Here is a 22,452-nt window from a genome sequence, read left to right as displayed (position 1 = left end):
TTTGCCCTGCTTGGATGGACCCCTGTCGAGAGCCTCCTTCACCTGGTATTGTGCTGCTGGCTACACCTTCCGACTGGCATAGCCCCCATTCTCGCCTGCCTTTGTCCTCCTGCAATTCTCTCTGACTTTGTTCAGTTAGTTAACCTAGCTTCCCCTCCCTGCTGGGAACTCAGACAGAGGAGGAGGAAGGAGGGGGAGAAGGTGGAAGGGTGGGTGCTGAGGAGTGAGAGAGTAATCAGAAATGTGTATTTTGTTTTTAAATTTCCTCTGATAGAAGTGAGAGACTTGACTGATCCCTGCACTCATGTAGAATAATTCCCTCTCTCTCTGTGTACAGTATCTGACACTTTTTGTGAAAGTCTTGTCTCACCATAGCGCCTATCACACGAGATTAGAACTTGAATAAGACCCCACAACCCTCCACCAAGCACAAACAGACACACAGCGTCAACTAGCAGCAGCAAACAACAGATTAACCCAAAGAAAGGGATTACCAATCAACTTAGAAGGGCAGGGAGATGGACCCCCAGCTTGTTTTGTCTCGGTTTTGAATGGACATCACTCCCTTCCAAGACAATCAAGCTCCGGTTTTGCTGGCTGGAGAGCTCATCTCCCTCACAGACAGTGGCAGAGACAAAAGCAGACAGACACACACACACACACACACACACACACACACACACACACACACACACACACACACACACACACACATACACACGGCTGAAGGATTTACTGGGGCTGATTTAACAGACAGGAGGCTGCACACTCTGCACCATGGGAAGGAAGTAAGAGGCCAGGGGAGTTATGGTTACTGCAGCTTAAATGCATATGATGTTTACTGGACTGGTACCAACTGAATAAATATTTGCTATAGACCATTGAAGTATTACAAAGGACCGTAAAATATAATATTGCAGCTAATAGGCTTTGTTCTTAGACCCACTTACGGTGACTGTTTGCTGTATGATGTTGTTTGATTTGATGAAGACATTTTTTTAAAAGCTACAGGGCTCAATTTTGGGTGATTGTTGTTGTTGATGTTATTATTCTGCCATTGTGCGTATTTTTTGAAGAGAAAAAAATGTACGCCGCATCCTTCATCTGAAAATGGGCTATGTCAATTAATACTACAAAGCCTTTATGCCGTCAAACTGCTGAACAACACAGGGATTTTTGAGTATGAGAATTCATTTCTGAAACCTTTTGTGGGTGCTTCTTTGAGTTTTCAGTCAGGCTCAAACCCTTCTCACTTTACTAGTGTAATGTAATGTCGCTGTTGCCTCCATCTGTCTTGACATTAAACAATTAAATGTCCTGTGTGCACAAGATATAAACAGTGCTATACTGAGAAACACCAAGAGAGTCGTGTGGAGTTGACAGGCTTAATCAACATTGTGTGAACTCATTTTACAATAGTTTGAATGTAACAGACAAAAGTAGATGAGAAATGAAGTCCGGTTAATGTGTGGTTAGTGTACAGCAACTAAATATGGAAATATCATAGTGATCAAATTAAGAATAGGTTTATTTGCTTATGTTGTCTAGTTTGCTTATGTTGGAAAGCAAACTAGGTAGGTTTTTTCCACTGTAGAGCATGCTAATTTCTTCCCACTCAACATTAGACATAGATAGGGATTCACTTCAGCCTAAATCCAGCACAACCACTCTGCCCACTGCAAAAAAAAAATACTTTCAGCCCCAACCCCCAGCAGTTATCTTACACTTAAGTCTATGTAACTATACTTGTTGGAGGACTAGTCTCACACCCAGAGCTCAGAAGCACAGTTGTAATTACAATCAACGAAGGTATAATTAACGGATAGATGTTTCCTCAGAGGCACAGCTCTCGTAACACACAAAACAGTCACTTGCTCAGAACACTCTGTCTACACGGTGACACATTTCCCTCCTAGCACTATCCGGCCCCACACAATAGATGTTAATGGTCTTTATTGTCTTCCTTACAATTCATTAAGTGCCAGTGAGACCCAAGTGTATGCTGTGAACTGCTTCTTCATTATTGCACACAGTGTCTCAGCATCCAGTTCTTCTCAATCTCCTCAAGAGAGAAAACAAGTCCCACAATGATGTCAGCGTGGCTGTTGTGTTCATGCAGCACAATGCATTGACATCCGCCATTCACTTTGCCTTTGCAGACATGGGACTTTTTCCACTTTGAATTTCTATAACTATACGTGTGTGTACGTATGTGAGAAAATGTGAAGATGTGTGTCCATTGAGAGGGGTGTGAGTGACAGAGAGGTTCATCCCTAGCGGCTGCCTTTTTCTAAGCGGTGCTGTGGGCAGGGCCATCTCTGCTGACAGTGGATGGGATGTGGTAGGGGCTCAGGGATTAAGGGGCTTTTAGCCAGGCCTGAGAGTGGCTCTTTCTCCCTGTGACAGAGAGAGGTGACAGGCCGTCAGCGCACAGAGGACAGGCGGACAGCCAGCCAGAGACATCTGCATTCATTCAGGACAGCAGCTTATCCGTGCACAAAAAAAAAGCCCTCTCGAAACGCCCTCTATCTACACTCTCACACGCACAAGAGTGTATGTGGACACACATGGACCACAAACTCACAAAATCCAACTGACCTTTCCAGATCATACTATCTGTGCCTACTGCAAAACCAGGCAGTCTGAAAACTTTACCTGCTCGCGTTTGTTTCTGCGGTTTAGTGAATGTGACACATCGTGATCCTCCAGGTCAGACTCTAGATGCTTAAGTCTGAAGCAGACTTATGCAAAATGTATAGTAAAAATACTAAAGAAAACAATCCAACTTCTATCTCATTAGATCATTGGACATGAAAGATTTCCAACTGACAGCAATTTAAAGGAGGAACTCCCCTTGCCCAGGCATCTGCCTTTCCTCCCTCCATCCTCCCATCTTCTCATGAACAGGAGGTTCAGGAGACAGGCAGCGCTAGGAAAGGCCCTGCCCAGCCACCTAATCCTCCACTCCTATTCACCATCATTGCTAATCTCCTTCACAACCTCCCCACCATCACCACTACCACTATTGCCTCCACCTCCACCTCCGCCTCTCACTCAAGAGGTGCACAAAAGCTGTAAGCGCCCCTGTCCCTCCCCACTAACCATCCCACCCCTGCTTGCACCCCTAACCTGCCCCGCCCATCGCTGCTACAGCAGGAGGCACCTACTTTTCTGAACTCAGGTCCCATAATCCCGTGGGTTTGTGAGTTTGGGTAAGCTCAAAGGCTCATTGAGTGTTGGATAACTCTCTCCCAGACTCTAACTCTCAGTTTTATTGTTGCTGCTGCTGAGAAGAGGACAGACACAAATGGAGTTTGAATTTCAATGCGCCTAACGACTCAGAGAGAGAGACAGCAGAATATGGACTGGAGGGCATCCAGGCTTTTAAGAGTATTTCCAAGCAAAGCCATTGAAAAACACATGTGAAAAGTGTGGGATACTGCAGGACACATCATCCCCAATCTGTCACTCACTATGGGAAAACGAGAGATGACCATGTACATTATAGACAAATAAAATGATTATACCCTATATTACTGTCAAACGTTTTTTTGTCACGCACCAATTACAGACAATATTTTGAACTCAACTTTTATCTGCTCCTCACCACTTTGACTTTCACTTGACTTGCATGTTTGGATTCATTTCAAAACTCTTGACATCATTATTTTATAATGATTATTTTTGATTAAAATGTCAGTTTACTTAAATAAAATGGCATCAGTAACTGTCGTCCAGTCTCCTTTCAGTTTACACAAAGTCCTTAAAATGAAAATAAATCATAAATTATATAAAGAAGTTGGGCTGTTTGGAGAGATTTAAAAATAAATAAAAAAAATCATTGTTTGTGTTTTTGAGTGAAGAGATTAGATTTCACAACATGTGTATGTGAAACATATGTATCCCCCTCTGTTATTTAGAAAAATATCTTTTTGATAAGGCAGAACTCTAAAGCCTGATTTACTTTTCTTTTCTAGTGACACAGATAACATCTGACCTTAATAATTACGTTCATAAACAAAGTCTTAACACAAATCCAGTTCTCTAACTAAACTTACTAAAACACACACACACACACACACACACACACAGTGGGAATATGATTGCCGGCACAGTCAGCACTTCAGCTCTGCATACAACCATACAAAGGCGATCGTCTCAGCCTGACAGACTGCTCAATGCTGCCTCCCTACCTCTTATTTACCAAAGCTATCTTTCCCATAAGTCACCATTCCAGAATTCATAAAGCATCATGGGACGCCATAAGTCACTCTTCCCCTTTATGAATAAAGCCCCCAAATTTATGGTGATGGCGCAGAGGAGCGGTGGCCTCCCTGGTGACAAACTTCCCCCAGTCTGTCACCACTGGCCTGAGCCGCTCAGGGCCCTCCATCAAACGCTCCAGATGGGAGCGCCACTTTATCGTTCCCTGGTCGGTGACATCACCTCGCTGCGTCGCACAGAATTGATGATGAAAGCAAACATATCTATCTTAACTCACATTTAGCAAATCAATTTTATTTTTACAGACCCTCCGCAGGCTTATTGGCATATTGACAGTTTGCAGGTGGGGGCGGGGGAGTGCAATGCTGGGCGAGGGATAGTTAACGGGTGGGCATGTGAAAGGAGGAGGGGGGGGGGGTCAGGAGGGCTTAATGGCGTTTACCATATTTAATGCAGAGGGATGTCACCACTGAATATCCATTCTGAATAATGTGGCATTTCATCATAAATTCTTTACAACTTATTTACTTAATGGAAAGAGTTATGGCTCGCTGTCACAGTGGTAATTAAACACTGTGATACAGTGCTGCCTCGCCAGGATCCTATCTTGGACACCCCTTTTCCACCCCCCACCCCCAATGTGTCTGCCCCCAGACACACACACATGCACGCTCACATCCGAGCTCCTCAGCTTTTTAAATACATATTATTATTCACGCTGCCCATAAATTACCACCAGATTAAAATTCATGAAAATTTTTTCCTTTATCCTTTATTTCTTTCCCTGAGAAAACTAAAGAATAACCAAGAGAGCCTGTTCAACCAGCTGTAAATCTCTTTGTAAAAGACATAGGCTGTTTCATTAAGATTCTTGTGTCATTAAAAAAAAAATGCAAAACTACTATTATTTTTTCTCTCTCTTTCTCTTATTTCAGTTTAGGAGACATTCGAGTACTGCATCTCACCCAGCAGCTGATAATGAGGTAGAAGTTGTTTCCTGGGGGAAATGCAGTCCGATTGAAAAGAAAGACATTTATTTTCATTTGGTCTGAGCCAAAACCACGGAGTCAGGGCTGATGGGCGAGGGAAACGCTCTGTGATGCAAACCCAAAAAGCACCAGTTCAATTCCAAAACTATTTATATGAGTCGAATGTTGGTACTGCACCAACACATTCTCAGTCGTCTTTTAAGTACAAGACCAAAGTGGACTTAAGGGTTTGGTAGACTGTATTAAGTGACAGAAGACCATATTTGAGTGTTTTTTTTTTTTTTTTGTTTGTTTTTAAACCTGTTACTTTTCACTTTATGAACTCCATGGTCAGCTACACTTAAAGAGCTTGGCTCTGCCCCTTTAAAGGGGCAAAGGTCTAAATATGAAGTACTTAATCCTCACATCCACATTAGCGAGGATCTGTTTTGGGAAACTAAATGAGGCTGAGACTCTGCAAGGCCCTTCCTCCTGCTCTATAAAAACCAAGTATGCTGACACTGATAGAGACCACATCTAACCTTTGGCCTTGTCCTGTGACCCTGCCTTCGATTTCTGCGGTAGCTGACCAATATGTGATTTTGCCAATGGCCACATTGGGTCCCTAACCAGGATGAAGAAGGGATTTATGGGTTTTCATTTTAATTGAGCTAAGAGCACAACCTCAACTGCCTGTCTTTCAATGGCACTGAGCTAACGTTACATCACTGGGCAACAAATGACAACAACAGCATTGTGGTCACCGGGCTAAATGTGAACATGACGACATCGGAGGAAATAAAGAGAGGACTAATGTAAATGCTACATTGTATATCGGCCAAGGAACCCCTCCTCTTGTCAAAGCGTGTGCTACTGCTGGTGCAGAAAAACTGTGTGACTGCAATTTTCACATTCATACTTGATCGAAAACAAGGCTGATGTTTCACTAAGCGGTTATACAATATATCCTAAAACCATTGAAATGAGGTTTGTAAAAACTCACTTTTTTATGAATGCTTGATGTTCAAATACAGCAAAGTTAAGGAAACAATAACCTCTGTCAGTCATCTATGTGTAAAAGCAACACTTTCAGACCACATTAACAACATGTACCTTAACTCTTCTTTATCTATTATGTACCTACCTCCCAGCCTTGATTGGGGTCTCGGAGAAAAGGCATGTGCTCTCCTTCATATGGTCCAAAACGCTCTCCAATGTTCACCTTCCTGAGGCTCCAGATGCCCAGGCCTCCACCTTGGGCCAGTGACTCCCGCAGTTCAAAGTCCAGGGGAACAGTCAGATCCTCTTGGGATAGAAAGCTGCTCGGGTGTTGGAATGACAAGGGGTCCTGGGGTGAAGCCTCATCATCAGACAGTAGAGGAGACACTGGTTCCTCTGCCAGGGCTGAAGAAGGTGTGGGATCCCCATCAGAGCCGCACACATTGTCTAAGATGTCAGGAGAGTACAGGGTAAACTCATCGTCGCCATCACCTGTGGAGAAAACAGAAAGAGTCTCTATGTGAGGGTGATACTCAGTGACATCTGTGCCCCTGTTGGATTGTCACAGGTTTTGAATCCTTTAGTGTATATACCTATTTGAACACTGGAAGATACAGATGTAAAACAGTGCATATGTATTAACTTCAGTTCAAACAAAAAGCAAAGAGAGTCACATAAGTCGGGTATCATGTAACAAAGTCAGATTTTGTTTTGGTTGAGCTCAGCAAAGAGCAAGAGTTGATGAAAGTAGCGAACATGACATAAAAAAACAAATACAGCCTTAGAGAGTAAAACAAAAACAAACTCCAACAGCACGTTTGCCATTTGTTCGTGCCAATGCTGATTGAGGTGGGTAAGTGGTCCATTCTGCATTGTACTGCTCTGACTGTTTTATATTTCCCTTTCCTGAATGATTTTTTGTCTGTACAGTGAAAACAGAGGAAAGCACACTGGGGTTAATTGTGAATAGGGTGAAACAGGATATAGAAGTAAGACCCTTGAACCCACACTGAGCTTCTTCGGAGTGGCACACGTGGCTGGTGAGGCAGAGGGATTGAGTCATTCACACTGTGGGTGCAGTTTCAAGCAGCGTGGAAGAAAATCATACAAATACAATGACATGCAAAAGTAGGTAGATGGGCAGAAAGACTAATGCACATACAGAGAATCAAAGACAACAAGACAAAAACAACAAGCTCAGTTGATAGGATAGACTGCCAGCCAGGTACCACACTGTGAGACAGATAGATGCTAAAAGCCGGAAATGATCCAGAAGAAACTGCTGCTCTCCTATCGTGCATCTGTGGTGGGCTGTGCATAACACAGGCTGACAGGCCAAGGGGAGAGGGGGCTCTGCTAATGAGGCTCTACAACCTATCTCTGCACTGACGAACATTCCTGAAGGGCTGCCTGTGTGACACTGTACCACTGCGCTGTCAGCCATGGAACCTTTGATCCACTTACATACACACACACACACTTCTTGCTCACTGGCCATGAAGTATCTGCGCTGACTGACTGAGCCGGTCACCGTGATTGGCCACAGGTGGTCATAAACGAACCTGAAAGATTAACTTAAGACTTGGACACAGTCGCTGAACTTTTTCCATGTGCAGTCTCTCCTTTCAATCTGCCCCAAAGTTTGAGCAGTAACTTGAAGCATGAGATAAGCCAAGGGAATTGTGTGTTAATATCCTCAAATGTGTGGCTTCCACTTTGGCAAGGTCAAAGCAACAATGTCTGGAGAAAATGAACGCACAACTGTCAACTACTGTATAAGTGGGACATGATCAGTTTTCCTCTGCAAGTTAAGCATCATAATATCCCGTCGAAAATGTATGTGTGTGGAATGAGCTGTCCATTTCATATATATAGCTATGTAAGTTTTCTGTGGTAAGCAGTACAGTCAGTCTCTGTGTGTGAACCAGTATTTCTTAGGGTCATTTCCTGCAGCAATACCTGATCACAGTGTCTGTGCATCTATTGTGTTTGACACACACACTGTGTGGGCCTGCTGTGTTTGAAGGAAAAGTCTTTTAAAAACTCTGCTGACTTGGGCATGAAACCCAATGTGGCTCTTGGAGTCAATGTAATGATTTTCAGCACAAAGACTGTGTAACGCAGTTATAGTACTGAATGTGAAGCTTGCCATATGGTAGAGGGACAAGCGCTTTTAAAGGTAACTGTATCCCTCCATAGCTGTTTCTCCTCTGACATTTCCCCCCTCACACTCGTCTCCAAGTTTATATTTGATTTAGACCAGAAATTCCCCCCGTCCACTGGACTCAACAAGAGCATTTCAGCTCATAAACATATATGTTTCTGTAAGGTAAACGTTAGCTGAAAGCAAATATGCCATGTTCAGCGTTCTAAAAATGGTGGTTTTCATGTGCAGATGATTGATAAGTCAATGACCATAGCTCAGCTTAGACGTGTCAGGGAGGTACAGACACTGCCCCGAGATGATCAGCTCAGTGCATGCATTTCAGTGTATCTCTGCCTACTTAAAGCAAACAGTAATGTCTGTTTGTTCAGCAATGAACATTACTTCATCATTGTAAGTTGACCCGCATTCATTAAAGGAGGGAGCTCTTAAAGATTTCAGGGTTGACAAGGGGGAACTCCAGCGGGGAGTAGCAGCAGCAACATCAAGGGTCAAACTGCAATATAACATAGATGACAGTTCATGATAAAACAAGGAAGCAAGTGCAAAAAAAAGTGCATGATCTTGATGCTAATGCATTTCAAGGTGAACACACAGTGCAAAATGAGAAGGAAAACAGTATTATCTCCCCATTTAAATTGGCCATTAAGATAGAAAAGTACACACGCACACACACACTTACATCTCATATATTCAGATGCTCGTGCTCCTAACGCCAAATTCATTAATTTTTATATAGAGGGAAAACATTTGTTCCCAGGCCTGCTATCTGCATGGGTGGAATGATTTTCACCTCTGCCATGAGGTGTTGGGCGGACTCATACATCACACGATTACCCCGAGCAGCGAGCAGAGCCGCCATCATCAGGGAGTGAATTAAAGATGATAGAAAGAGCTATTAATCACTGTGACAAAGCCCCTAATGGAGGTGTGACCCAGCCACTGCCAACTGAACGCCAAGGGGACGCACCCACGGGACAAATGGATACATATGTTTACAGAGAGGAATAACCTACCTGTAGACATAGTCCAACCACTCCCCTCCCCACCCTCATTCTCCTTTCTTTATCACGTTATCCGCAATTTACTTTGTCCTCCTTTAATAAAAGTCTATGTTATAATTAACGCAGACTTTATTTCTCTATATCCTGCTAGTTTTGAATTGTAGGTGTGGTGATTTTTCAAGATTCTTTGTATCACATTACTGGCATCATTTTTAGTCTTATAAATGTAAAATTATGTATTACTATTTTTCATAAAAAAAATTAAATATATAAAAATACATATTTATAATCATTAAAATACATATTTAAAAGTTAATTTTAAATATTATATTTTGCTGCTGGATCTCTGTTTATAAGGTGTGTAATAGTAGACAAATTACAACACAATAGGATGTAAGGAAAGAACATTATTCATCTGCTTTGTCGCAATGCACAGATCACTTCTTCTAGCCAGATCAAGAGGAGTATAACTTGACTGATGGGGTCCTATTATGAAATATGGAAATGAACTCCTCACCTCATGAGGACTGACCTGCATGCTTATCTCAGGACATCATTAGTTGCCTGTGATAACAGACAAAATGGACAGGGGGGGGCTTACCCTTGTTTTACAGGTCAAAAATAATCACACATGATAACCTCCATTAGTCATCATCCAAATTCTGGAAGTGTGCTGTTCATTATTTCTCTGCTTTCTATTTAGATCTCCATCGGGCCCCAAGAAAATCATCAGTAAGTATTTGTGCTGTTCCAAGCAGTGAACAACGAATGTCTGTCACAAACAGCAGTGGAAGGACAATTACCACAGTAGAAAAATATATTCATTTTTTATCACAGACATTCAAAATATGTAGGAGGAGCATGACTGCTGTTGTTTAAGTCATTTGTCTGAAAAAACGGGGGATACCATCAGGGAGACGGGGCTTCCAGGCAACGGGGAGAGACAACTCACTGCGACTCAATTCGAAAGAAACGAAAAACAATTATTTTTCATTGGGTTCATTTGAACCATCTCATAGTTACTGCCAATCAGAGATTTGCCGCTGTTGATTTGCTAAGCATTGTTAATTACAGTGCATCAGTTTGTGCCTAGATTCCCTCAGCAGGGTGTATAGGCGAGTGTTTGGAGCCCCATACCCTCAGGAGAGGCAATAAGCTTCCTAATTAACTCTGTCTTTGTGCTTAATGGAGGCCTTAGCGCCACTTCTGGGAAGTCTTTTGGTAAGCAGGTCCATTGGGTTGACTGTGGAACTGACTGATACAAACTACAAACACCCATAGCCTTAGGTAGTTTCATACATACAAGTTTGTGCATCCATAATTATCCATAATTAATCTCTCAATAGGTGTTTCTTCAACCAAAAATAATTACATGGCAAATTATTTGCATTTATATAGCACTTTACTAGTCTCAGTGACCAATGAAAGCACTTCACACGATCATTTTGCATTTTACCTTTTCAAACACACATAGTATACATAATACACAGCACTATGTCCTATCACATTCACACGCAGCCAGCTAAGATCAATGTGGGGTACAGTGTCTTGCCCAAGGACACTTTGTCACACAGACTAGAGGATCTGGTGATTTAACCACAAACCCGCTGGGCAGACAACCTACTCTATCTTGTGATCCAAAGCCACCCCCGGTTTAAGTAGAAAGATTTAGAAAAAATGTCAACTTTTATTCACAAAAGTTGACATTTTTTCCAATATAGCAATACAATAAAATCATACTTGCTAAAACAACAAAGCCCATAGATGAATTACCCTTGATGCCTAAATAATCACTGTTTTTATTGTTTAAGACTTATATTAGGTATATTAGGTTATAATGTACTTAATGGGCCCTGGAATATGTACAATATTGATATCTGAAAAATGCGCTGTGTTCTTAGATGTGCTGAGACACTGCATTGACTGAGAATTAAGGGGGAAATACAGGTACTATACTGCAGGTGTTTATTTACATGTACTATGTATGTTCTCAAACAGCTGCCGGCATTGCACAAATCACCTAAGCGTACGCAGAGTAGCAGGGGTAAAGCTCTTAATAAAGTCCTAATTAATGAGAGCATTGTCTCTGCTTTTTCACCTCTGTGTTAGTCAACTGCTCCTGTTCCAAATGGAAAACAGTCCATTAAGGGCCCTGGGCCGAGTAAGCAATTTAGATTGCACAACAAGCTTAGAGTTGGCCCCCTTTATTTGTGTGTGCTCTCACACAGACACACACACACACCTAATTAATTAGCATTAGTTGTGATTAATAATGAGAGCTCTTTAATGGTAAATCTGCGGCTCCGATGGCAGCCTGACACAACAAAGGCATCTGTGTATGCGGCAGGATTTATCTGGGGAGCTGCTCGGGGATTTTAACATGTTTCTCACAGGCCTGACAAATGGCCTATTAATTATCTAATGTTGTCTGACAACAGCCACTTGATAAAGATGTATGTTTGTACAGGGTGAGGAGGGACGATATTGTGGAAGGGAAAAGAAAGAGGTGTGTTTGAGCAAGAGAAAATGCGTGTTAGCATAACAGAAGAGAAATAAGTGCGAGCGGAGACTTGCACTGATTGACAGAATTGTAAGCTACTAAGGCACCGTGCCCCCCCCCCCCCCCCCCCCCCCAAAAAAAAGGATTGGCTTTGTTTCTGCTTTTTCTCCCACTGTTTGCAATAATCAGTATGAAGAATTAACAAACTGCATTTATTTTTTTTAATGAAATGCAAATGAATGAAGTCCTGATGAACCCAGATGGATGTGCGACACACAAACATGCACACAATTTATATCCTAAAACCACAATCAATATCATCAATGAGGAAGCCTTTGCATCAGCCCGACCACTTCATACCATTAAGTCTCTAACAACATGAAGCATATGTGCATGTCTCTCCCCCTCCCCTCCCCTCCACCCCTGCCCCTCTCTCTGATTCAATCCCAGTACAGACTCTAATTTGCGGAGTTTATTTCCCGCATGTAGGTTGTTTCTAAGTGAGATGCCAGTTGCCAAAACGATTTTTATGATTGTTTTAGCCCCGCATTTGGCCTAATGAGATAGGATCCCAGTCGCACGCTAACTCAAGCCTGTCAATTGTAAAGCAAACAAAATAACAACCCAGCACTCACATTGTTTCCACAAGCTATACATCAGCCGGGAGCTTAGAGGGAGGACACTCCGAATCACACACTGACCCCGGGATAGAGAGGATGAGAGGAGAGAGTGGGGGGAAAATGGAAAGAGGGGGGTACAGAGGATAAGAGGGGCAAGAAGAGAAGGATTAGGAGAAAAAAGTGGATGGGAAAGGATAATAGTTTAAATGTGTGAAATCAAAGTGCATCCAGAAGGACAACATTGTAAAGTTTTAATTTCGGTCACCATTGTAACCATTTAAAATAATCCTGAGCAGAACACCAACTCTGCATGAGTGATTGTGCCCCTCAATTTTCTGTCAGAAAATCTAACTGCTGATGCATTTGAATCAGTAACACATATAAAAGTATTTTCCAGTTTTATCTTTGACAAGACATGCGGAGAGAGTGTGTTTACAAAGGTCATTAATCCCATCATCTCCCCTGTCCTTACCTCAGATTAAATCCCAACCCACCATCTCCCCACAGTGTGTCACACATCCTCAGGGTTTTGATTTGTTTGTTCTGGTTACCTGTGCCATTTTCATCTATCTTCATGTTTCTCTTCCCCCTCTGTCTTTTTATACAGCAACAACAAAGAACAGCAAAAAATGTCATCCTCCTACCAGAGGATGTAGAAAATAATTCAACAACTCGCTCTACTGACAGGTGACACATCAATCTGTAAAATATATTTGACACTCATCAGAAAAGGACACAGTGTAGAAAGCCACCTTTGAAAGCTGAAAGTGAGGATAAATGTTTGTCACAAAGTTAAACTTGTAGCAACACATGTCAATACAAACATAGATGAGCATTCTCTGTCTCCCCCCCTCTCGTTTCTCTCCCTCCCTCTCATGTCATGGCTAACTGCCACTGGGCTGCGATATAATTATGGCTCACAGTTGTGCACATTTGAGAAATTGATTCCTTTGATGAAATGTGAGTGAAGGAGGTCTGGGCAGAGCAGAGAGAGACATATATCCAGAGTGCTTGCTGCCAGTCCACCCCCACACCCCCAGCCCTGTGGAGGGCCCCCTGGGTACCAAACCACCAGCTCAAGCCAGCCCAGCCTGGCCCGGTCATTAAAAGAAATGATAGCATATGTGCTTTGTTTAAGTTTGATGTCTTCATAATGCATTACACAATTAGATTGATTTGACAATTTCCATTATACTTGATAAAATATTTATGTAGGCCTGAGGATGGTAGTTCTTATCAAAGGGGGTGAAGGGGGGGATCTGCAGTGCAGATGGGAACTCTGGTGTGCGGCAAGAAAAAAGCCATCAGTCAGTTAAAGCTGGGAGAAAGTGTCGCAAACACGACCCGACTACTTGAAATGTACATTTGTACCATAAAATCTTTTTCTACTTTCTCAGTCATGTAACCGACATTGCACACATACGCAAGTGTTTGACATACATAATCAGGCACACCTGATTGAAATCAAATGCGTGACGCCATACGGTGTATCAGTGAATCAATAACCTTGTTCCCACATGTTTGCATTGTGCAATATACAAACACTGAGCAGTACGGAAAAGAAAAGGAAAGCCTGGTGGGCATTGAGCGTGTTGTGCCATTGGCCACCCTCCCAAGTCAAAATATTCCATCAAAGACGATTTTTTTGGCTATACAAATTTTCCGGCTACGGCACATTAGCTTTAGATTTGCCTCAACGGAAACCAACACACACAAACTGTATACTGACATCAGGCAAAATTACTTCTGTGTGTTTTCAGACCTGTAGCACAATTTTTTCCAGTATAGGAGATTAGATCACACATGATAGTGAGCCTATATCTACCTCTTGTGACCTATATGACTTATGATAATGAAATGTTATTATAAAATCATTAAATGCACAGTGTGTTTGCATGTATAGAATTATCAATGTAACTGCTCGTGTGCAGAGGCAAGTCTTCACTTTTATTCACTCCCTTTCTTTCGTACATGGGATATCTCACTCTCTCTCCCTTCTCTCACCTGTCTCCCCTCTCTCCCCCCATTACCCATTGCACCCTTCTATAAACCTCTCAGTGTGCACAGCCACCCCACATCCATCACAGCCCAGAAATTTAAGGAGCCAAATTGGCCTCATCTGTCTCAATGCTGGATGCAGATGGAGTTTCTTTTGCTGAGGGAGGTGCAGTTAGTCACCCCTGCTGCCCCCACCTCTTCAATCTACTGCCTTAAAGCCAAGCCGGCCAAGCCACTCTCAACACTATAGAGCCACGTTATGAGGCCGGGTGCTTGGACACATAGGGCACAGTGGTGAAGTGACCACTACACTGACCACACACACACTCTCGACTTCATTCAGTTTTCTCTCAATCACATTTTTCTTTCTTTTTTATTTTCCATCTAGCCTTTATTTGTACTCACTACTTCAGTCTTTTTTGCTCATACTGCAAGCATACACACACATATATATGTACACACACACAAACACAAATGGTGGTGGCCACAGTGTCGCTTGCAGTAAAGCAGCCTGGTCAGACCTGGCTCATTAATAAAGGCCCTAAATGAGGGAGCATGCATAAAACATGAAGCGGTGTGTGCTACCATAATGAACTGCTGCTCCATAATTGCATTTCAGAGCCGTAAAATGAAGACAAAATATTTGAAGAGGGATTCTGTCACCTCTCTGCAGATGCAACACTAATCACAGGCATTCTGCGGAGGCCCTTGGGGTCTCCCCCTGACAGAGAGCCGGGGCCTAAACGCCTAGGGCGGCGACATTGGCAACACCCTCCAACTAATGGGACATAATTGAATAATTGCTGATTAGAAAATAGGGGGAGAGGTGATAGAAAAACAGTGTCCAGTGTGTTATTCGGAATGATACCACGGGGAAGAAGAATATGATCTATGGCATGGAAAGGAATAACCTATACATCCATTTAATTAATTTAATGGTCAGCCACCGTGCCTGACATAATTTCTTTTGGGATAACAGATGATAGTGTAAGTGTTGTTTGTACCCGTTTGGGGAACCAGGTGGATGGATGTATTAGAATAATTCACTATATTATTTAAAAGAGACTAAACAGAACCAAGACATTGAAATTATGCATTGATTTACTGAGAGAAAAAAAAAAGTCTAAACACACACACACACACACACACACACACACACACACACACACACACACAGTGACAGGCTCAGAGACAGGCAAGCCTCTAGTTGAGAGATTGAAGTCCCACCCAGGGGTGTCACCCAGACAGTTAGAGAGTTGCTGTAGTGACAGGGTGGCCACGGTGACATAATGAAGGTGCTGTGGTTGTTACAGGGGGTCAGTGGTGATCACACTGCCCAGTTAAGGGGGGTTAGGGACATGTATAATGAATCCCACCAATGACAAATGGCCCTCAGCTCAGGACTGAGGCATGTGACAAACTCAGACTCATCACTTGGACCGTGTAGACACACACACACAGGTAACAGCACACACACACAATGCATGCACAGACACTTGGATGGATCCTATTTCATCACTCAAGTTCTCCTCTCTTCTCTGGCAGCCCAATGAAATTGTTGGAAAAAAAGGTTTGGTTAGGCTTTAGGTTTGTTATTATCTCATAGGCACAATAGGCTTCAGGAATTTAGAAACCTTCCCTTAAGATATCTGAGCAAATTCTGTACAGAATGTCTGGTATACTCATTTAAAAAGCCAAACTCAGAAGCAAGGTCCGTGTATGGCAAAGAAAGAAAAAACTAACGATAGGAAAGCAGGAGTATTTGTGACAAGCTGGCCACCTACTACCAACCTGACATCTCCCATTTAATATTTTCAGACATGAATAGACTTTGTCTGAGGGTTGCTTTTCCACACTCAGGGTCTGCTTGTCTTTGAGCGCTACCACAGCAGCAGGCCAATTCCACCTTAACTTTGTTACAGAACTTGTTACATACAATAATGTCCGTGGCTACAGAGACTTTCCAAACCACAGTGCGACATGTGGAATAGACCCGGGCACAGAAAGGTCCTGGAGAGGATGTTTGGTTAATGATTGTTGGAAGGCTCACATTCAGCTGCGCCCCAAGCAACAGAATCCCTCTCGGAGCGCTGAAGCTGTTTATGTTATTTGTTATGGATTTCAATTTCCCTCTATTTAGGAGGTGGTTTAAGTGGACAATACTGTTGGATTGCGCTCTTGTGTATGGGGGAATGCTGTCCACTGCACAGAACTCTGCACAGCTGTACATGAAAGTGAGGACGTAAAAAAGTGTCCATCATTATTAAGACTGAGAAGGGCATTAACCGGAGCTGCTTCTTCAAAGTTGCTGTATTTTATCATTTAAAACACTGCAAGTTTGTGATACAAGGCTGGACTGTGAAATTCATTCTGGAACTGAGTGATTTACTCGCGTAATCATTTTGGTTGACAAATTTATATCACATAAAAAAACCTGCATATTATTTTTCATGTATGTTGTATTTTTTAAGAACACAGTGAAGACCAATAGGTGTGTGTGTGTGTGCGTGCGTGTGTGTGCGTGCGTGTGCTGGAGGAGGGTATAGGGTGAGACATAAATGCAGAGTGACAGCTGCAAAATGACAGTGAGATTGAGGTGGGACTACCGAAGGACAATGAGGGACAGAAAGGAACATGACAGTAACAGCAACACAGATTAGTCTGAGAGATCACATACACGCACAGGCATGCACAAGCACACACACACACACACACACACACACACACAAGAGACGCAAAGAAGATCTAGATGGGAAACGCGGTCCAGTAATGAGTGCTCAGTGTGTCATTCAGACAGATGAGAAGGTTCACAGAAATCCCCTGTTTCTTCCTCTTAATTCAAACAAACAGGGTCTCTAAACAGAGCCACATGGCTTCCCCTAATGACTGACATTTTGTTTAAGAACCATCCATAATGACCTGGTTTGAATTTAAATACTTGGTGTTTATTTCACAATGAGCTGCCAATATTCACCAACGTAAAATTCCAGAGTGCTTGATTGACTTGAGACTATTGACTGTTGGCTTTTTCTCTCTCTTTGGGTTTTCCTGTTTTGTACATATTTGGAGTGGCATGACTGCAGAATTAATGACAGATTTCCTTAACATGAACATGTTGAACATAAAGTAAAACAGATCATTGTGCGATCCTATACACTGATGCATATGATATGACATTCTTACTACACATTGATTATAATCTTTCAAAAAATGTTGGGCTGACATTTTACAAAAAATATGGTTCTTATATTTCAGAAACTGCACTTTTTAATAGTTGTCCGTTTAAATGAGTGAGGGCTAATTTACTATGTCGAATTATGTCTTATTAGATTTGTGGAAAGAAATATGAACTTAAGGCACACGGCGGAGCATGTGGCTAACACTGTTGCCTCGCAGCAAGAAGAATGCGGGCTTGCACCCAGCTTCGGGCCTTTCTATGTGGAGTTTGCACGTTCTCCCCGTGTGTGCATGGGTTTTCTCTGGGCTCTCCAGTTTCCTGCCACAGTCTAAAAACATGCAAAGGTGAATTGGACACTCTGAGAGCTAGTGGTTGTTTGTCTCTATATGTTGGCGGTGTACCCTGCCCTTTGCCCCTTGTCAGATGAGATTGACTCCGATGCCCCCCGCGACCGTCATGTGAAGAATAAAGTGATAGACAATGAATGAATTAATACTAACTTATAATATATTTCAAAACAGCCAAGTATGAACATGCAAAAAGTTTCAACACATTTCAAAAAATTTAAATCGTAAAAAAGAAATGGGCATATGGCACATATGGTATAAATCAACTGTGTTAAGAAACACATTTTTATAAACAGCTGTATTGACAAGGGAAATTAAGCAATTACAGATCACAACAGAAAAAAAGATTAAACAAGTGGCTCTTCTGAGCCACTTGATACATTGACAATCCAGTAAAAAAAAGAGAGCCAGAACGAATAGCATCCCCTGAAGACATTAATGCATTGCAGCCAATTAATAATTGCCTCATTTTAACCTGGTGCATGAACTCATGCAGTCAAAAATCAATCAAGGTCCACGTTTTGGTCTTTTTCATATTGATGGACTGTGTAAAGAGTGAAAGAACTCTAAACCAACAATGCCACAGCCATGTACATAGATGGAAATCAATTGTAATTAAAACTGAACAAGTGTTCCGCTTTATACACTCAAAGAGGGCACTGGTCATTAAATACATTTTCATCAGTTATCAGTAAAGGTATTAAATGAGGTCCATCGCTTCTGCCTCCTCTGGGATGGCACTCAATGCCTCTGCACTTGTGTTGCACATTCACCCACTCTTGCTTTGCAATCAAAAGGCAGCTAAATTATGTATCAAACAATTTAATGTTATGTGTCACTCTCCAAAACGATCTGTATTAGAAGCACTTAATTAAACTTTCAAATTCAAATGTACTAATCAGTTTGCAGCAGAGTGGGTGCTTGTTTTTCCCACATGAAACGCTACGGCTGGCCAGGCCAGTCCAATGCCTGCTCATTAACATGAAGGTGTGATTTGCATTTCCTGATGGACTGTTGCAGTTTTTAATATGCCTCTTTCTCCTCTTACATCAATCATGGAAGAGGGAGGCCACCATAGGCCACTATTAACCCTCCAAATCTGCCACAAAACAAATATTACAAGAGTTCCCTAATTTGGAGATCAAAAAGCCACTTGTCCATTATATAATTGAAATGAAGGTGGAGTGTTGCACTTCTGAAGAGCTCTATAATTACCAGCTGTTAATTGCACACTTGTGGTGTCTCACTTTTAATTAAAAAGAGCAGCTCGTAGCTGAACGATAAGCAATGGTGGAGAGGCAGCCGTTTAATCAACAAAGCGAGAGGAATTTGTTTCTGCTGCGGCCAGCAGTGGGCTTGAGAAATCTTCAAATAACCCAGAGAGATTAAAATGTGTCCATTAGGACCAGTCAGGTTTTATTTGGAGTGGTAGGAGTGAGGTGCATTTGAAGTCGCCCCGCTGCAGAGTCCTCAGCAAAGCACGGCTGGGGGTGTGGGTCTAATCAGTCTGCTGCTGGCCGTGAGTGCTCAAGTGGAGGAATTGGACCCCGCTGATGGTCGGAGAAGGAAAGGAGGTAGAGAAGGAGAGAGGGAGGGAGAGCGCAAAATGAGGGAGTGGGGAAGGAAAAGCTCCCAATCACTCTCCCCTTCCTCTCCTCTCACTTTCTCTTTTCCTGCTTGAGTTTGTTGCCTGACTTTGTTTCACGTTAAGCATGACAACAAGCCAAAAAAGCCTTTAAATTATACGTCTCGCTTCTCAGCCATTTTCTTTGCACATTAGTCACCGAAAGACAGCTTTGCAAATTGTACAAGCATGAGATATTGCTCCAGGATATGTCAGCGCCCTTAGACAATACACAAACAACCTTGGGTCCTTTTCGACATACCGGAGAGAGCCCTTCCACCTATTTCATGACCTTCTGAACCATGGCAGCATAGTATAAACCAAGTTAAAAAAAAAACATCAACTTATGCATTTCATAGTCCCAACATTTGGCTATAACTCACACGTTGTTTATATGAAAGAGACAGTTACCTTGGTCAGCAACTCTGGGTTGCTGCCAGGCCTCCGAAGACTCTGCACCAGTCACATACAGTACAGGACTACCAGAGTGTGATAACCTCATCCACCCTTTCACTGACCCCTCCGCTCCCTTACTGATAAAACTGTCTGCCAGGAAGTGTCCTTCACTACACTTCCTCCTTCTCATGCTCAATCAACACCTGTCACTACAGCGATCGGGACACCGTGAAGTGATGTGAACGCATTGCTTGAAGAAGAAGCTCCCCCTCTCAAAGAGGTGTGCTGATCAACTCATGGGATTCACCTAACGATTGTTGTTACGTCTTAGATAAAAACTGAAGGAGGATACATTTTAAATTGTGTCCAGTTCTGGTTTGAACATGTACACATTTGGATCGAAGAAGTAATAACAAAATCACTAGGGGCTTCCCAGACCCCCTGAGTGTTGCAACTGTTTTAGATAAAGGGCTCTGGGTTTATCTGAGGAAACAGTCGCTGGGGTGAGGATGGTCTGGCCTCACTGACAGATTAGTCCAGCCCAGGCCCACTTCCTGCCTGCTGAGGACACTAATTAGAAGGAAGGACTGACACCACAATAAGAGCTGACAGTTGAGTGCACTTAGTACAGCTTCACACAATCCACCGCTGTATTAATACAGCAGTCACGCCAAGCCATAAATGTCATCACATTAGCCGGCGCTTATCTGATGTGACAAAGTTAAACTGCATGTTGTTTAGCCAGAAAAGTGCGAGGGCGGTCCTGAGAAAACTGTGAAGGTGCTGATTTATCAGTGGAAGTATGTGAAGTGTTTTATTTGAAATCTTATCAAACCCTATCCTCACTCTCTTTCTCTCTTTTCCTCTTGCGGTCCTCCACCCGCTTCAGAAAACATGCAACGGAGACAAAAGTCATTGTGAGCCTGGCCGTTTCCCAGTGTTAATGACATCCTGTTTACAAACAGGTTGAGCAGTATCGCACAGGGTCATGGTCACTCATACCCTCACCTTCAGTCTGTCTGAGTCTTATATCTTATCCATCTATTTAAATGACCTTTGGCCTAATGAAGTGTTTAGCATGTCTACCCATGAAGGAAAAAAAACATCTCAAAAAGGATGTAGCTCTCTTGGGAGCAGAGAACGGCCCTGGAGCCATAATATACGTACAAAAATCACAACGTAAGAACAATGTGAAAAGTGCTTGCACAAACACATGCAAAAGCATTGCTATTAATACAATCCCAAAAACAACAAATGAAGGGGAAAATGCTATTACCTTAAGGGCACATTTACAGTATAGTTACATAAAATAGGCTGAGCTGTTTTACAACACCAGCATGAGCTGAGCTATTGTTTTATTTTCAGAGGTGCTGGCTGTTATTGGATTGTTTTACACTGGCCTGGAGAGCCTTATTCCAGAGGAACCTCTGTGTGGTGTGGAGTGTGTTGGACTGAGTCAGACAGACAGAGAAGTAGAGAGAGAAGTGCATGTGTGGCACTATAAGCTTGAGATAATGTATTACGAGTATGTGTTGTGGTTGGCAAGCTTCTGGTGTTTACGCATTAAGAGGCTTGACTGCTGAAGGCCAGCAGGGGTCCTCAGGTGCTCAGGTGGTCATTTTTAATGCAAACCCATAGTTAAAGAGCTCCTCCTGAAGCCAACCAGGAGATAGGAATATATTGCATAGCCACTAGAGGGCAACTGTGCAAAAACAATGGGATTCTGTATAACATCAGCACATTTTCCTAAAGTGTAAATAGCCAATAGTTTCTGGTATTCAATAGCACATAATGTCAATTTTGTAAATGATGTTCTTACTTAGAGGAAAATGGTTGATCAATCAATGTCAACATGGCACCAGATGCTTCAGAAAAGGAGTTCAGATTCTTATGGGTGACATCATGACACCAATACAAACGGCAATACTTAATAATTATAACAATTTTTCAATCAGTTTAACTTTCAGTGGGTCAGTACAGTGAAACTTGATTTTATGGAGCAATCGTTTGTGCTTCTTTTGTCACACTTAACATGTTTACTGTTAAACACAGAGTATATTATTTCTGCTGCCGAGTGTCTCTCACTCAAAGCAATAACAAAAGACATAGTTTGACGATGTCGGAGAACAATGAAACGCTTCAAGTCACATTGTGCTCGCTTGTGTATGTGCTGTCACAGGCTTCTCAGTGTATTGTTTGGTGCCTGTATCTGCATGTGACGAACGTGACACATGCCAAGAGTGAAAGTGGAAAAGTGGGCATTTTCTGGGGCGCTCTGTGACCGTGCCAGTGGGTGGAGCACTATGTCAGCATGGGTCGTATGACACAATGTGCCCGTCAGTCCATGGGACGTCCCAGAAGAGAAGGATAAGAGGCAGCCCCTAACAACCTTACCCATCCATCATCATGACACTGCAGGCTGCAGTCATG

General features: G+C 42.5%; 2 protein-coding genes across 13 annotated transcripts in view; both read right to left on the bottom strand.

The window, feature by feature from the left end:
• scn4ba (sodium channel, voltage-gated, type IV, beta a) overlaps nucleotides 1–22,452 on the bottom strand; it is a 204,280-nt gene that overhangs the window by 132,512 nt on the left and 49,316 nt on the right. The gene's annotated exons all lie outside the window — the stretch shown is intronic.
• The window catches only part of mecom (MDS1 and EVI1 complex locus), a 129,165-nt gene that overhangs the window by 80,212 nt on the left and 26,501 nt on the right, over nucleotides 1–22,452 (bottom strand). For all 12 annotated transcript variants that reach the window (XM_058633543.1, XM_058633549.1, XM_058633544.1 and 9 more), the window contains exon 2: nucleotides 6,337–6,683. In XM_058633543.1, coding sequence (XP_058489526.1) covers nucleotides 6,337–6,683 — 347 coding nt within the window. The remainder of the gene's footprint in view (nucleotides 1–6,336; nucleotides 6,684–22,452) is intronic.

The sequence above is a fragment of the Solea solea genome, chromosome 7, assembly GCF_958295425.1.
Source record: "Solea solea chromosome 7, fSolSol10.1, whole genome shotgun sequence".
NCBI classification, from domain to species: Eukaryota; Metazoa; Chordata; class Actinopteri; order Pleuronectiformes; family Soleidae; genus Solea; species Solea solea.
The sequence above is the reverse complement of the archived record's forward strand: the minus strand, read 5'-3'. Positions and strand labels throughout refer to the sequence as shown.